The 15,337-nt window shown below is 47.3% G+C and overlaps 1 protein-coding gene across 1 annotated transcript; it reads right to left on the reverse strand.

Annotated features, from left to right (window-relative positions):
* Positions 1–8,454: 8,454 nt before the first annotated feature.
* On the reverse strand, positions 8,455–9,420 carry LOC308147227 (lysophosphatidic acid receptor 6; the record flags this gene model as incomplete). The annotated part of the gene is made up of 1 exon (XM_080519334.1): positions 8,455–9,420. One exon carries the CDS (start codon positions 9,418–9,420, stop codon positions 8,455–8,457), a length of 966 nt encoding a protein of 321 aa, XP_080375460.1.
* Positions 9,421–15,337: the final 5,917 nt, after the last annotated feature.

The following is a 15,337-nucleotide window of genomic DNA, read 5'->3' on the forward strand; positions in this document are numbered from 1 at the left end:
TTTGTAAAGTGACCAGTCACACTCGTACTTCCATGTCAGTGTTAAAATCTGGGTTCTCTGCTGGTATTGAACCATGAAAATGTTCAATATGACAGTGAGGAACCTGAATAATGTCTCAGAACAACAGAACAACAGAACAGTAGAACAACAGAAGACACATGAAGTGATGAAAGGAAGCAGCTCTGCTCTAAGAATAGATAATCCTCTAATCATTAACTGGTGCCTTTGTTCAGGAGAGCAGCTGGTCCTGACCAGCCTCCACTTCCCCACCTCCTCCACCTCCCCCACCTCCCCCACCTCCTCCACCTCCTCCACCTCCCCCACCTCCTCCTCCTCCTCTCCACCTCCCCCACCTCCTCCACCTCCTCCACCACCCCCACCTCCTCCACCCTCCTCCACCACCCCACCTCCTCCACCTCCTCCACCTCCCCCACCTCCTCCAACCTCCTCCACCTCCTCCACCTCCCCCACCTCCTCCACCTCCTCCACCTCCCCCACTTCCCCACCTCCTCCACCTCCTCCACTTCCCCCACCTCCTCCACCTCCTCCACCACCCCCACCTCCTCCACCTCCTCCACCTCCCCCACCTCCTCCACCTCCTCCACCTCCCCCACTTCCCCCACCTCCTCCACCTCCTCCACCTCCCCCACCACCCCCACCTCCTCCACCTCCCCACCTCCTCCACCTCCCCCACCACCCCACCTCCTCCACCTCCCCCACCTCCTCCACCTCCTCCACCACCCCCAACTCCTCCACCTCCTCCACCTCCCCCACCTCCTCCACCTCCTCCACCACCCCCACCTCCTCACTCCTCCTCACTCCTCCTCACTCCTCTTCACTCCTCCCCACTCCTCCTCACTCCTCACCACTCCTCTTCACTCCTCCTCACTTCCTCCCCACTCCTCTTCACTCCTCCTTACTCCTCCCCACTCCTCTTCACTCCTCCTTACTCCTCCCCACTCCTCCTCACTCCTCCTCACTCCTCCTCACTCCTCTTCACTCCTCCTCACTCTTCCTCACTCCTCCCCACTCCTCCTCACTCCTCCCCACTCCTCCTCACTCCTCCCCACTCCTCTTCACTCCTCCTCACTCTTCCCCACTCCTCCCACTCCTCCTCACTCCTCTTCACTCCTCCCCACTCCTCCCACTCCTCCCCACTCCTCTTCACTCCTCCCCACTCCTCCCCACTCCTCCTCACTCCTCCCCACTCCTCCTCACTCCTCCCCACTCCTCCTCACTCTTCCCACTCCTCCTCACTCCTCTTCACTCCTCCCCACTCCTCCCCACTCCTCTTCACTTCTCCCCACTCCTCCCCACTCCTCCCACTCCTCTTCACTCCTCCCCACTCCTCTTCACTCCTCCCCACTCCTCCTCACTCCTCCTCACTCCTCCTCACTCCTCCCCACTCCTCTTCACTCCTCCCCACTCCTCCTCACTCCTCCTCACTCCTCCTCACTCCTCCCCACTCCTCTTCACTCCTCCCCACTCCTCCTCACTCCTCCCCACTCCTCCTCACTCCTCCCCACTCCTCCTCACTCCTCCTCACTCCTCCTCACTCCTCCTCACTCCTCCCCACTCCTCCTCACTCCTCCTCACTCCTCCTCACTCCTCCCCACTCCTCTTCACTCCTCCCCACTACTCCCCACTCCTCCTCACTCCTCCCCACTCCTCTCCACTCCTCCCCACTCCTCCCCACTCCTCCTCACTCCTCCCCACTCCTCACTCCTCCCCACTCCTCCCCACTCCTCCTCACTCCTCTTCACTCCTCCCCACTCCTCCCCACTCCTCCTCACTCCTCTTCACTCCTCCCCACTCCTCCTCACTCCTCCCCACTCCTCCTCACTCTTCCCCACTCCTCCCCACTCCTCCTCACTCCTCTTCACTCCTCCTCACTCCGCCCCACTCCTCCCCACTCCTCCCCACTCCTCCTCACTCCTCCCCACTCCTCACTCCTCCCCACTCCTCCCCACTCCTCCTCACTCCTCCCCACTCCTCCCCACTCCTCCTCACTCCTCCCCACTCCTCCCCACTCCTCCCCACTCCTCCCCACTCCTCCCCACTCCTCCTCACTCTTCCCCACTCCTCCCCACTCCTCCTCACTCCTCCCCACTCCTCCTCACTCCGCCCCACTCCTCCCCACTCCTCCCCACTCCTCCTCACTCCTCCCCACTCCTCACTCCTCCCCACTCCTCCCCACTCCTCCTCACTCCTCCCCACTCCTCCCCACTCCTCCTCACTCCTCCCCACTCCTCCCCACTCCTCCCCACTCCTCCCCACTCCTCCCCACTCCTCCTCACTCCTCCTCACTCCTCGTCACTCCTCCCCACTCCTCCCCACTCCTCCCCACTCCTCCCCACTCCTCCCCACTCCTCCTCACTCCTCCCCACTCCTCCCCACTCCTCCTCACTCCTCCCATGTCAATATGCTCTAACTGTCCACAGACTAAAACATGAGAAGTGTGTGTGAGGTAACCCATATGAGTGGGAAAGTTTCATTTGAATGTGTGAAAAAGGCATTGAGCTCAAGAATGGCACCACATGGAAACCAGAGTTTTAAGAAACAAGCAAGTCCAAAACAAGTTCTTCAGGTGAACCCACTGGATTAACAATTTAAAAAAATGTTTCCGGCAAATCACGTGTAAAATAAGCAAGCAGTGCATAAGAATAATCTATATGATCAGATAATTAGTGGTACTGGATTAGAAATGTATTTATTTAGGTTTGATGTCAATTTGATTCAAATTCAGGAGGCACATTTCGCCCAGTGTCATCCTGATGGGTCCGACCAGTAAAGTTTTCATTGTACCGCAGATACACACTTTGCTTGTTTTATTTCAGAGGCACTCAGGGACACTTAAAGAAAGTCTGGTTGAGCTTATCCAAGGAACAGATTGGTGGCATTTTGCGGCTCATTTTTATAAATCTACAATCAATTTCGCTTCATGTTTCACTGCAGCATCACGGATCTCCTGACTCAACTGTCTGTTATATCTGCTGCTCGCAGTCAAACAATGCCATCGTCACAAACACCAGTTAACTTCATTCAAAACTTTAAGTGGGTCAGGCTTTTGGTCAGATCGTGTATAAATCTGGTCCATTGAGCAGGCAGGTTGTAGAGGAAATGCACAGACCTGATGCTTATGATCTGCTCTGATTGCCAAAAACATCCATAGATGACAAATCTATTAGAAAGAAAACTCATTTTAAATCAATAAATGAAGAATTAAGCATTATAAAATCATCAATCGTCACATTTTGATAGATTCAAACGGAGGATTGAGATAAAGAGTCAGCGAGAACAATAACAGGCACTCAGTGTAATGATGATATTCACCTGGCGGTTCATTTTGTGAACTTCAGCTTTGTCTATAACAGAACTGGTACAGAAACGAATCCCCCTGATGGACTTTCTGAGACCAGATGGGACAAAATACAGAATCCACACTCATCCTGAACACAGGCGCACCACATGCAGGGCTGTGTGGCCAGTCCCCCAGCACACCCCCAGGACGGCACTCACACTTTGTGAGAATAGAAACAACAGCCAACAATCAGCGTGTGGTGTTCTGACAACACCTGGACGGAAACACCACAAAGACCAAGGAAATGAATCCAGACTTGAGAAGAAAGAAGTGGACTGGACACTGGAGGAAGTGGAGGAGGACAGCTTGAGATGAAGGATCGTCATGTCAGGTGACCTCGCCTGGACTCAGATCCCGTCGTGGGGAGGCTAAAACAAGCTCACCTCACACAACTCCTGCTGCCTCTCAGGTAAGCCTCCCGACCTACTCCCACTGGGAGCTCCTCCGTCCGGTCAAAGAGACCAGGGACACCTGCAGCAGCTGCTGAAGCTGCACGGACATTCCCTCCGTCACCCACTATGTGGTCGGCCTCCTGCAGCCAGTCCTCGGTGAGCTGGTGTTCTGCAGCTCGGGATCAGCGGCCTTAATGCTGCCAGATCAGTCAAACAAGATTACTGAGCATTGTTGGACCAAACGCTGGGACTGTAAGCCGGCGTGTACTTGAGAATATGTCTGTCTGCTGTGTTTACAGGAACCTGCACTTAGGAATGAAGTGTTCCGGTTCACACAGAGCAGACCAATATGGTTTACATACAGTATCTGCTCCACAGAGCCTCCCTGAACACCGACACAGACACAGATGCTATTAGTTCTACTGCAGTCACATTTTAGAATACAGCTCATTAGCTTGTAGAAATCACACACTGATCCAGCATGGATTCCAGTGCTTCTTTCCTCTGGACACATTGGATGCTGCCTGTCACAGTGCGGTGGAGTGTGAGGAGAGACAGACTCACCTTTGGGCTCTGCTTGCCGTGTGTGTGCTTCCTCAGTGTGACCAGACTGAGCTGATTATCAGCTGAAACACTACGAGCTCACTGGACTGGCTGTTTGCTGGACACTCTTAAAAGATTGAAGTCAGCTTTGAACACATTTCAGTGGACATTAGGAGGGAAAAGAAGTTCTGTTTTCTTGATGCTGTCAGCAGTTTAAGAGTTGGCTAGTTTCTTTGCCTGGCTGATATGTTAAAGACGTTTGTCCAATCAGTGCTGTTGAACTCCAAACGCATCTCTTTTCTTCACAGGACTCCCTGCTGTGTGACTTTCTGTTGCCTCCCTCTAAACTCTGAGAATTAAAGCTCTCAGGATTCTTCCCTCTGTGAACATGTGTTGTACTCATTCAGCTGATTGGGTGCAGATTCAAGGCCATTTGATGGGATTCTTCACAGAAGTGTCACATCTTGCTGCCCAAACCAAAAAGAATAAAAAGTACAAATATATAGCAGGTTGTAGTATCCCACATGGAGAGAACCTATATGAGGATATATGCACATATATGAAACCTATATGCAGCATATATGCACATATATGACAATATATATGCTGTATATATGCACATATATGCAGCATATATGACCATATATATGCTGCATATATGCACATATATGCAGCATATATGCACATAAATGCTGCATATATGCACATATATGACAATATATGGGCTGCATATATGGAAAGTCCCACATGGACAGAACCTATATAAACATATAGGTTTTGAATATATGTGACATACACCTTCTGTATATACATATATACATAGTGACTCGATAGCTCAGGTGGCAAGGCAATGGACTGGTGCACGGGAGACCCTGGTTCGATTCCCGCTAGGGTCACTGAGCAAATAACGGCATCCAGTGTGGGCCCACATGGAAAGAACCTATATGAAGGTTAGGATATATGTGGCATATATAAAATTGGCCATTTTCCTATATTTTATGCACATATATGTACATATATGTGTGCATACATGCACATATAGGTTTGGCATATATGTGACATATATAAAATTGGCCGTTTTCCTATATGTTATATACATATATGTACATATATGCGCGCATGTATGCACACATATATGTACATATATGTACATAACATATAGGAAAACGGCCAATTTTATATATGTCACATATATGCCAAACCTATATCAAAACCTATATTAAAACATATATGTTTATACAGGTTCTTTCCATGTGGGCTGTGGTGAAATGGAACACCTGGGATCTCCATCAAGGTTCTTCCAAAAGCCTTTTGCAATCTGTCAGCCTTAATTGTCAATCACATCAGGAGTGTTCAGCTGCTCAGCAGGAGGCCCAGTAGTGGACAAGCATGGCCAGTGTTGAGAAACGGGGGTGTTGCACAAGTCAACAAGGTAAAGCACCAGAGGCTCCTTGTTGTTGAGAGGCACAGGTTATAGAGTCAAGATGGAACAACGTATTGGGTCACCAGTCCTCCAGCAAAATCTTGCAACTCTGACCTGGTTTTGCCAGAGAAGAACCGAAACAATGTTGTGAAATTGCTGCATGATGAAGTCAGAAAATGAAGGATACTGCAAATCTTGTGTGTGAAGCAAACAAAGAAGGACTTTGTTGTCGTTGTCCAGACAGCGGCTTCCTTTCTCCTTCTCTCTCCGTCTCCGTCTGCTGCCTTCTGGGGTACTGTTGGTTTCTGGTGGGGTTCTCCGGGCCTCCCTGGGTCTGGGGGGCCGGCGGGGGCAGGCCCCACCACAGTAGCTCCCACCACGCCCAGTGGACAAACCACACACGCACACACACACACACACACGGAGGACAACGCTTGCAATATTTGGTGTTTTTGAAATGTCAGTTCTATTACAGTTCAATGAAGAGGTTTTCTTCACACTTGTGGCCACTTTAGGAATTTGAACTTGGTCTGAAAATGTCGCTTCATTATTTGCAGAGGATTTCCTTGCTCATGATACCAACAGTTGTGTTGTGAAGCAATCTGTCCCGGAGACGCTGTCCCTGGGCCGAGCTTTGAACTCTCAGACTCAGATGATAAACGAACTCAAGCGCGTGCAGGTCACGATTCTTGAACGTTTACGTGAAATTGGATCGATCTTGGAGGATATTCGAGCTCGGAGGGAAGCTAATCATCATTATTCTGCCACAATTGGAGCAGCAGTGTGAGACCAGAGACACTCGAGGTCGACGGATAAAGCTGACGCGCCTGAACGAAAACAAAGAAAATCAACATTTGGCTCCCAGACACACAGCTGCCAAAGCTGTTTTGTCTTCATATCTCCTGGATGTGCGTGTGAATCAAGGCTCTGCCCCCACCCCCACCCCCTCACCCCTACTACCCCTCCTCCCACCCTCCCTCCCCAGACATTTTTGCCTCTGGAATTTCTCAGGACCTTCACCGTATTCGCTGTGCCCCCCCCCCAACCACCAGCAGAGGCCTGGAGAGGGCGGCTGCGTGCCTGGGGAAGACGTCGCGCCTGGAAAAACCTTCTCCTAGTGGCGGACTGCAGAACTACCCTTCATGTATCCCAAGTGCTGTCTGGAGAAATGTTGTAACCTGTCTGTGTTGATGCTAAATGTGCCCGAGGTGGGTTTTTTCCCCAATTACAGACTGTCTCCTCAGAACACAGTCTGTAATCTGCCTTTTTTCCCTCCTCTCCTCACCTCATGTGTCCTTCTTTCCCCAAACTTTCTATGTGAATGTCATTTCGTTGTACCTGTACCTGTACCTGTACAATGACAATAAAGTCAAATCTAATCTAATCTAATCTCAGCTGCACGTCTCATCTTTTTATTCAAATAAAGAATATAACATTTCTGTTGCACATTCTTCTCCAAATACACAATTGACTGTTTACAAACTGAAGAAAGGGCAAAAAAACATGATTCCAACGCAAATTCCAAGACGGAAATGTGACCTGATTTCATGTGCAGACAGAACTGTGATCACAGACAGCTTGTGTTCAGACACCAAGCAGGAGGAAGCTGATGTAGCTTACTGTATCTGTGGTGGAGCTGCTTCACCTGCTACGTCCGTGACCACAGTGTTTAACTACATCACACTGCATTGTTGGGTTTCTGCAGCCAGAGAAGTGAACTGGTGAAACAATGAGAACATGATGTGTGGGCAAAGATCTGTGTGTGTGTGTGTGTGTGTGGTGTGTGTGTGTGTGTGTGTGTGTGTGTGTGTGTGTGTGTGAGAGAGAGAGAGAGAGAGATTATCTAAATGTATTACAGCTATAATTCAGAAATAACAATAAAAAGGAAATTCCACAGAATTCTGCACTGCGCTCAGATTAGACATTATTATTACTATTATCCAAGACTTTTTTTTTCAAAATGCAACATGAAACTCCCCTTCTAAATATTGTACTCCAGGTTTCTCAAACCCCACAGACATTTAAATTAATTCAATATGTGTTTCACCCAGAAAGTCCAGCTAAAGGTTTTAACAGACACAGAAGGGCTTTAATTGCAGGGAAAAGGATGTCACATGAAGGTCATGTTAATTTTCAGACAGGATGCTGTGGTTAAGACTGCAGGTTCCTTTTTAGCCCGGCATCTTTCAGTAGCAGCTTTACACTTGCTGAGAACATTGAACAGCAACTCAATGCTCACATCCAACACTGAGGAAATGTTTGTTTGGTAGATCCTTTCTAGGTTCTTACTCTGATACCGTAAAATCTTGGTACAATAAATCAAATCTTGGAAAGCCTGTTGGTCACATTTATGCTTGTAAACATTCAGAACCTTCAGTAACTACAACAGGTCAAATGTGTATTTAAGGAGTAAATGAAGACCAGAGAATTATCTTGTTCACATATTAAATCATGACAAAGAATGTTAAAGATATTTTAACAAAGAGCCAACATTTCTTTTTTCACAGTTTTCAGGGGTGTCGGACAAAATCAGGTATAAACTGAGGAAGTAATGAGAAGGAACTGTAATATTTCACAACAGAAGTTGTTATTGCGTCTTCCTGACACCAAATATGTAGAAGATTTTGAAGTGCTGAGCAGAAGAGGAAATGATCCTGTTCGGGTGCAATCTAGTCCGGGTTAACTTTCAACCAGACGTTTGGTTGTGATTGACTGTGGGAAGCTCCAGTTTGGGCTCAACCGTCCTTCACGTTGTTGACGGGAACTCTGTTCTGGGTGTCGGCATCAGAATCGTGACTGTTCAGCTGGAACATGCGTCGGACAGCTCCCAGGTCCACGTTCCTCCTGAAGGTGTCTGTGGTGAAGTAGTAAGCCAGCGGGTCCAGCACGGTGTTCAGACACGCCACCAGCAGGCTGTAGCGGTAGGCCGCCACCATGGAGCAGGCCATTTGCTCTCTGTTCACATACAGCAGCACCAGGGTCACGTGGTACGGGAGAAAGCTCAGCAGAAAAATAACAAGGCTTGTAGCAATCATCCTTTGGATCTTCCTGCTGTCCACAAGGCTGGTCTGTGCCACAGTGCTGCGTCGGACAGCACGGACCAAACCCCAGGAACAGATCAGCATGATGAGTAAAGGGACCCCAAACCCCACTGAGAGTGTGGAAACAATCACTCCTAGTTGTGTTGCATAGATGGGCAGAGCATCAAAGCAGTCCTTACTGGTGAGGAGGCTGCGCTTGGACAGGTAAATGAACAGGCTGGCGCCAAAGGTGAGAATCCATATCCCCAGGCAGAACAGCCACGCCTTCTTTCGGACTTCCTGGACCCGTTGTGACATGGGAAACCTGACGGCCATGCAGCGGTCGAAGCAAATACAAGTGAGGTAAAAAATACTCCCGTACATGTTGGCCTTCAGGATCAGACCGAGTCCGTCACACAGCCACTGAGGAAGACCTGCAAATCCCAAGTGGTAGTAGATCCTCAGGGGCAGAGTCAGGAGGAGCAGCACATCGGCAACAGCCAGGTTTGTCATGTAAACGATGGTGTGTGATCTGGATTGGGTCAGACTGAAGAAAAAAGACAGCGCTATCAGATTAAATATAAGGCCCACGATGAAGATGGAGGAGTACATGCACACGAGGAAGATGTTGGTGGATTCTCCGCTGACGTTGTGGCAGGCGGAGGAGTTGTTGATAGACATGTTGGCCTGTGAGACATGGGAGACAGCAACGGTTAAAAAAAAAATCACAACCATGTCAAGACAGTGATCTCACAGGGCCGCAGAAAGTTTGTTCATTTCTAGGAAAAGACAATTGTCATTTGTCATGATACAGTCATGACATATGAATTCTGACCCAGGAATGTGATTGTCTTTCACACCGAGTGGGGGGGGGGGGAACCTTTCGCAGGACCTACCCCCTCCCCCTTTCTGCTCACAAGACTCGTCCCCCCAGGCATTCAGCCAGTCACTGATTGGTTGAAGCTCTCAGGTTTTGACACCTCCGAATCCACACGTGGAACAAAAGGCATTCAGCCAGCCTCCATTCTCTCTTGCAGCGAAGACTCCGAGGAGGTGAGTTGCTGGAGTGCTGCTTCCCAGCAGCTCAACTCACCCAGTGTTAGCATCCAGCTAACACCAGGGGCCTGCAACCAGGGCCTTCACTCCTCAACTCCTCTGCTGACCCACCACGAGGGTCAGACCTTCCCCTGATCCAGAGACCAGAACCCAGAGTCTGATCTCCCATCAACCAGGAAAACCAACCAGTTCCTCCAGGACGGACCAGGGAAACGACGCCTCACAGAACTGCTTTGTGTTTTCCTCAACCAGCAGGAAAACCATCACAGACCTGAGCGACCAGCTCCTCAGTCTGGACAAAGGGAACAACCAGGAGCTGCAAAGAAGGACTCCTGAAACATCAACTTCATCTTCTTCTCCTCAGCCTGCAGAACCAGCAACCACAGTTAGCAGGAGGTGCTAACTACAGGAGAAGACACCAGCTTCCCTCCAGCAGGACAACAACTGAACTCCTTCAAGGAAGTGGGAACAACAACTGGGCTTTACCTGAGATTAGTTAAACCTGATGCTATGATAGAACTGTTTAACTTTATGAAGATGTGTTGATTCTGTTGCAGTGATTGAGTTCTATAGATAATGATATTAGGAGCAGTTATCAACCTGTAAACCAACGTTAGCTCTGCCACAGACACAGGGTCTGCATGCTAATCTTTGCTTTACTAACTAGTTAACTCACAATCCTACACATATCACATCAAAGACAACATCACACAGTAACTGAACACCATCTGACGACTCCTGACGTTTTACAAAACAAGTCTCATCCACATCAACTCATTCTAGAAATGGTCCTTTAGCAGAGACACACAGGAAGCAGACGCTAAAGACTAGCTTCTATTGTTCCATTGCTACCAGCACATGGTGGAGACCCAGGACAGACTTCCTGTTCTCTGACAACCTCCATTTGGAATGGAGTTTCTTGTGATCCGCCATCTTGTTTTGTAGTTCCATCACACGTCTCACACACACACTCCCTCCACCTCTCTCTCTATCTTTCTCTCTCCACACACACACACACACACACACACACACACACACACACACACACACACCAAGCTGTATATAGGTAGTTAGAATCTGTGTTTTATTTGTTTTCATTGTAAATAAATATAATGTTTGGAATCATACTTGCTGTTTTATTAATGAGCACAAAGGAGAATGAAATGTCAACCTCTTCTGTGTCAAGAACTCTGAAATCCTTCAATCTTTACTGTTAATTCTGGTAATTGTAATTAATTTAACTATTAATTCAACTTCCTGATGAACAGTTTAGTATATCTTATGAGACTGATAGAACTGAATTGTCTATCATTTCCTGTTAAAACAGGTGGAGCTCCGAGGTTCTGATACACATCAGATTACATTTCAATAACATTATTAATAACTATCTTCGATAATTATTAATCATTTTCGATAGCCAACCAAAACATAAATGGTGACCCTTATGAGGTAATAAATCCCTACAACAGACAAACCTTTTGAATAACAACCAAGCAGATTTGCTTCACACCTGCTCAACAGTAGACTTTACATCTCTCATAGCAAAGGCTGTAAGCTGAAGGTTGAAGCTCCAGTGTGTCTCAGCAGAAGACCTTCACACCACCACAACACCTAACAGACACAGCAGGTCCAGCAGCAACAAACAACAGACGTGCAAAGACAAGAACTTCTGTCTTGTGGGGCCAATCCCCGACAAACATCCATGTTCTACAAGTTCCTTGTGTGGGGCATTTTCTGCACTCCAATCTTCATGGTGTTAACGGCTACAGAGCCTCAGCTGATCAAGCCAACATTACATCTGACTACATAAAAGCTTCAATAAATTGTTGAATGCCTCACCTCCTGTCCTTCCAAATCCAAACGTGCACCAACACCAGCAGATACACAACCTCCCTGTGAATCTACAGCACTGAACACAGTGAAAAACCACCTGTTCTATCACCAACAGTAACAACCGAGAGATAGTACCTGTGGAAATGGTTTCCGTGACTTAAAGTTACCTCCTTGTGAATACTCTGGGAAGGGTCTCTGAAGAAAGGCTCTGCTGACAGCGTTTGTTCATTTACTGCTGCGATAATTACCTGTCAAACAAGGAAGCTCAAACTGGAGGAAGTGTCACTGCTGCACTTCGCAACGTTCCTCAATGGGTAGAAATGTCGACACAGACACAGATGGCATGTGAGTATTATTAGTATTAGTACTGTTACTACCGACAGAGTTCATGGAAATCTGCTTTAACCCTCAAATCAAGACCCAATCCAGCAATTATGAACAAGAGGTTTATTGGAGTATAATTCAACAAACACCTCACTTATATGTTTTATTGTGAGGATGTTAAAAGCCACACTTGAGCGACTTGTAGCCAACATAAATCCTTTGTGGAAAATTGACTGGACTGATGAGAATTATACAATCAAACCTTTTGAAAAACTGTAGAAAACACAAACCTCTAAATGGTGTTGTGTAGAAGAGAAGCTACTGTAAATTGTGGAATGTTAACTGTGAACAAGGCAATGTATGTGCAAATCTATGCAGATGGTATAAGTTGATCAAATATATTTAAAAAAAAACAACGCACAACAAATAGCAACTCCCATGTAAATATGGGCACTTCAAACCATGAAAATTGAAATGAAAACAGATTTATGTGGCATGAGGAGTCTTAATGTTTCCATATTAATTCCCACATCAATAAGACAAAGTCAGTTAGATTACTTCATGAAAAGCTCAACATGAATACGTGAAGAGCAATGATAAAAACACTTTTATCATGTGTTGTTACGCCTCCCCTGTAATGTAATAATGGACCTAAGATGTTGTAAGTTGTTTGATATTAGGCAAAATGATTTTAAGTTATAGCCTCAGGATCTTCTTACATTAATGACTAGTTATTACATTTTGGGTTTTATACAATTTTTATAAATTACGTTTTGAGCTCAGCACTTTTCTCACATTATAGATCAATTACGACATTAACATTTTAATTACATTTGTTTTTATAGCAATGCAGGTTGTTGCCCATCGGGCTAGAAGAAGCTGCTTTTGTTTCTGTGCCCAGAAATGAGAAGAAGACCTCCTGGAACTGGTCACACTGGTTCTTAGTTTGTAACGCACAGCGTGCCTGCAGGTCCTGCTTGTGTCTCGCTGCAGAACATAGCTTGTTGCACTGCGCCCTCTGGGGATCAATTGAGGAACTGCACCCAGTACCGTGCAGTGTGACTGTGACAATGATGAATAGCAAATAGTTGAACCCTTTGAAACTACTTAAATGATCCTCTAAAAACAAAGATAAATTGAAACAAAAGCACGGCAGTGGAATATTATGACTTCATATAATCTTGTCATGGCTTCGGAAACTGCCGACCTCGTGGCGCAACGGTAGCGCGTCTGACTCCAGATCAGAAGGTTGCGTGTTCAAATCACGTCGGGGTCAAACTTTTGTTTTCACAATCAGGCAATTTCTTTTTTTCCCTTCCTGCGATCTCTGTGGACAAACCTTTTTGGATATTTGTACTTTATAAAATGTGTTACTGAACCGAAAAACCAAAACGGTTTCACATTTATAATGGCAATAATGCAGCTGAATAAGTTGTAAATAGATTTTTGGCCATAATTCAAAAAACTTGGTAGAAAATACTGTATCCATCCCAGAGATACATTTCTTACACAGATTCACTTAGAATAGAATATTTAAAACATTATTAAATAAGAAATGAAAGATTTATAAAGTAAATATGTAATGTAATTTGCAAGACTTAACCGTGAAATATAATTTAATATTATAATTGAATACATGCTGAAGGCCTTTCGACAAGGAGGAGTTGTAAAGTCTGATCTCATGTTGTCTAATTTTTTTTCAGATAAAATGTTTTTTATCTGTTTCAGATCCTCCATCTCTTCTGTAATTTCTGTGCACATCTCAAACCCTAGACTTGTGTTCATTTGGATTTAATCTTGGTCATTTTACCAAGAGGAGCCTTTAGAAACTCAACGTTTCTCAGCTGAAGTAAAAGGCAGCATGCGGTAGACTGATTTTACTGGTTAAACCTTTCTTTAACATAAACAAAGCCACTAAGAGGGGCTGTAGTGGCTCTACAGAGAGACTGTAATGGCTCTACAGATGGCTGAAGTGGCTCTACAGATGGGCTGTAGTGGCTCTACAGGTGTGCTGTAGTGGCTCTACAGAGGGACTGTACTGGCTCTACACAGGGGCTTTAGAGGCTCAACAGAGGGACTGTAGTGGCTCTACAGCCCCTCTTAGTGGCTCTACAGATGTGCTGTAGTGGCTCTACAGAGAGACTGTAGTGGCTCAACAGGTGTGCTGTAGTGGCTCTACAGAGGGACTGTACTGGCTCTACAGAGGGGCTGTAGAGGTTCTACAGATGGGCTGTAGAGGCTCTACAGAGGGACTGTAGTGGCTCTACAGCCCCTCTTAGTGGCTCTACAGAGGGACTGGAGTGGCTCTACAGATGGGTTGTAGTGGCTCTACAGGTGTGCTGTAGTGGCTCTACAGAGGGGCTGTAGAGGCTCTACAGAGGGACTGTAGTGGCTCTACAGCCCCTCTTAGTGGCTCTACAGAGGGACTGGAGTGGCTCTACAGATGGGTTGTAGTGGCTCTACAGGTGTGCTGTACTGGCTCAACAGAGGGGCTGTAGAGGCTCTACAGAGGGACTGTAGAGGCTCTACAGACGGACTGTAGTGGCTCTACAGAGGGACTGTAGAGGCTCTACAGACGGACTGTAGTGGCTCTACAGAGTGACTGTAGAGGCTCTACAAATGGACTGAAGTGGCTCTACAGTGGGACTGTAGAGGCTCTACAGATGGACTGTAGTGGCTCTACAGGGGGGCTGTAGAGGCTCTACAGAGGGACTGTAGTGGCTCTACAGCCCCTCTTAGTGGCTCTACAGAGGGACTGGAGTGGCTCTACAGATGGGTTGTAGTGGCTCTACAGGTGTGCTGTACTGGCTCAACAGAGGGGCTGTAGAGGCTCTACAGAGGGACTGTAGAGGCTCTACAGACGGACTGTAGTGGCTCTACAGAGGGACTGTAGAGGCTCTACAGACGGACTGTAGTGGCTCTACAGAGTGACTGTAGAGGCTCTACAAATGGACTGAAGTGGCTCTACAGTGGGACTGTAGAGGCTCTACAGATGGACTGTAGTGGCTCTACAGGGGGGCTGTAGAGGCTCTACAGAGGGACTGTAGTGGCTCTACAGCCCCTCTTAGTGGCTCTACAGAGGGACTGGAGTGGCTCTACAGATGGGTTGTAGTGGCTCTACAGGTGTGCTGTACTGGCTCAACAGAGGGGCTGTAGAGGCTCTACAGAGGGACTGTAGAGGCTCTACAGACGGACTGTAGTGGCTCTACAGAGGGACTGTAGAGGCTCTACAGACGGACTGTAGTGGCTCTACAGAGGGACTGTAGAGGCTCTACAAATGGACTGAAGTGGCTCTACAGAGGGACTGTAGAGGCTCTACAGATGGACTGTAGTGGCTCTACAGGGGGGCTGTAGAGGCTCTACAGAGGCCAGCCATTTAAACAGG

Source organism: Blennius ocellaris (assembly GCF_963422515.1).
Source record: "Blennius ocellaris genome assembly, chromosome: 23".
Taxonomy (NCBI): domain Eukaryota; kingdom Metazoa; phylum Chordata; class Actinopteri; order Blenniiformes; family Blenniidae; genus Blennius; species Blennius ocellaris.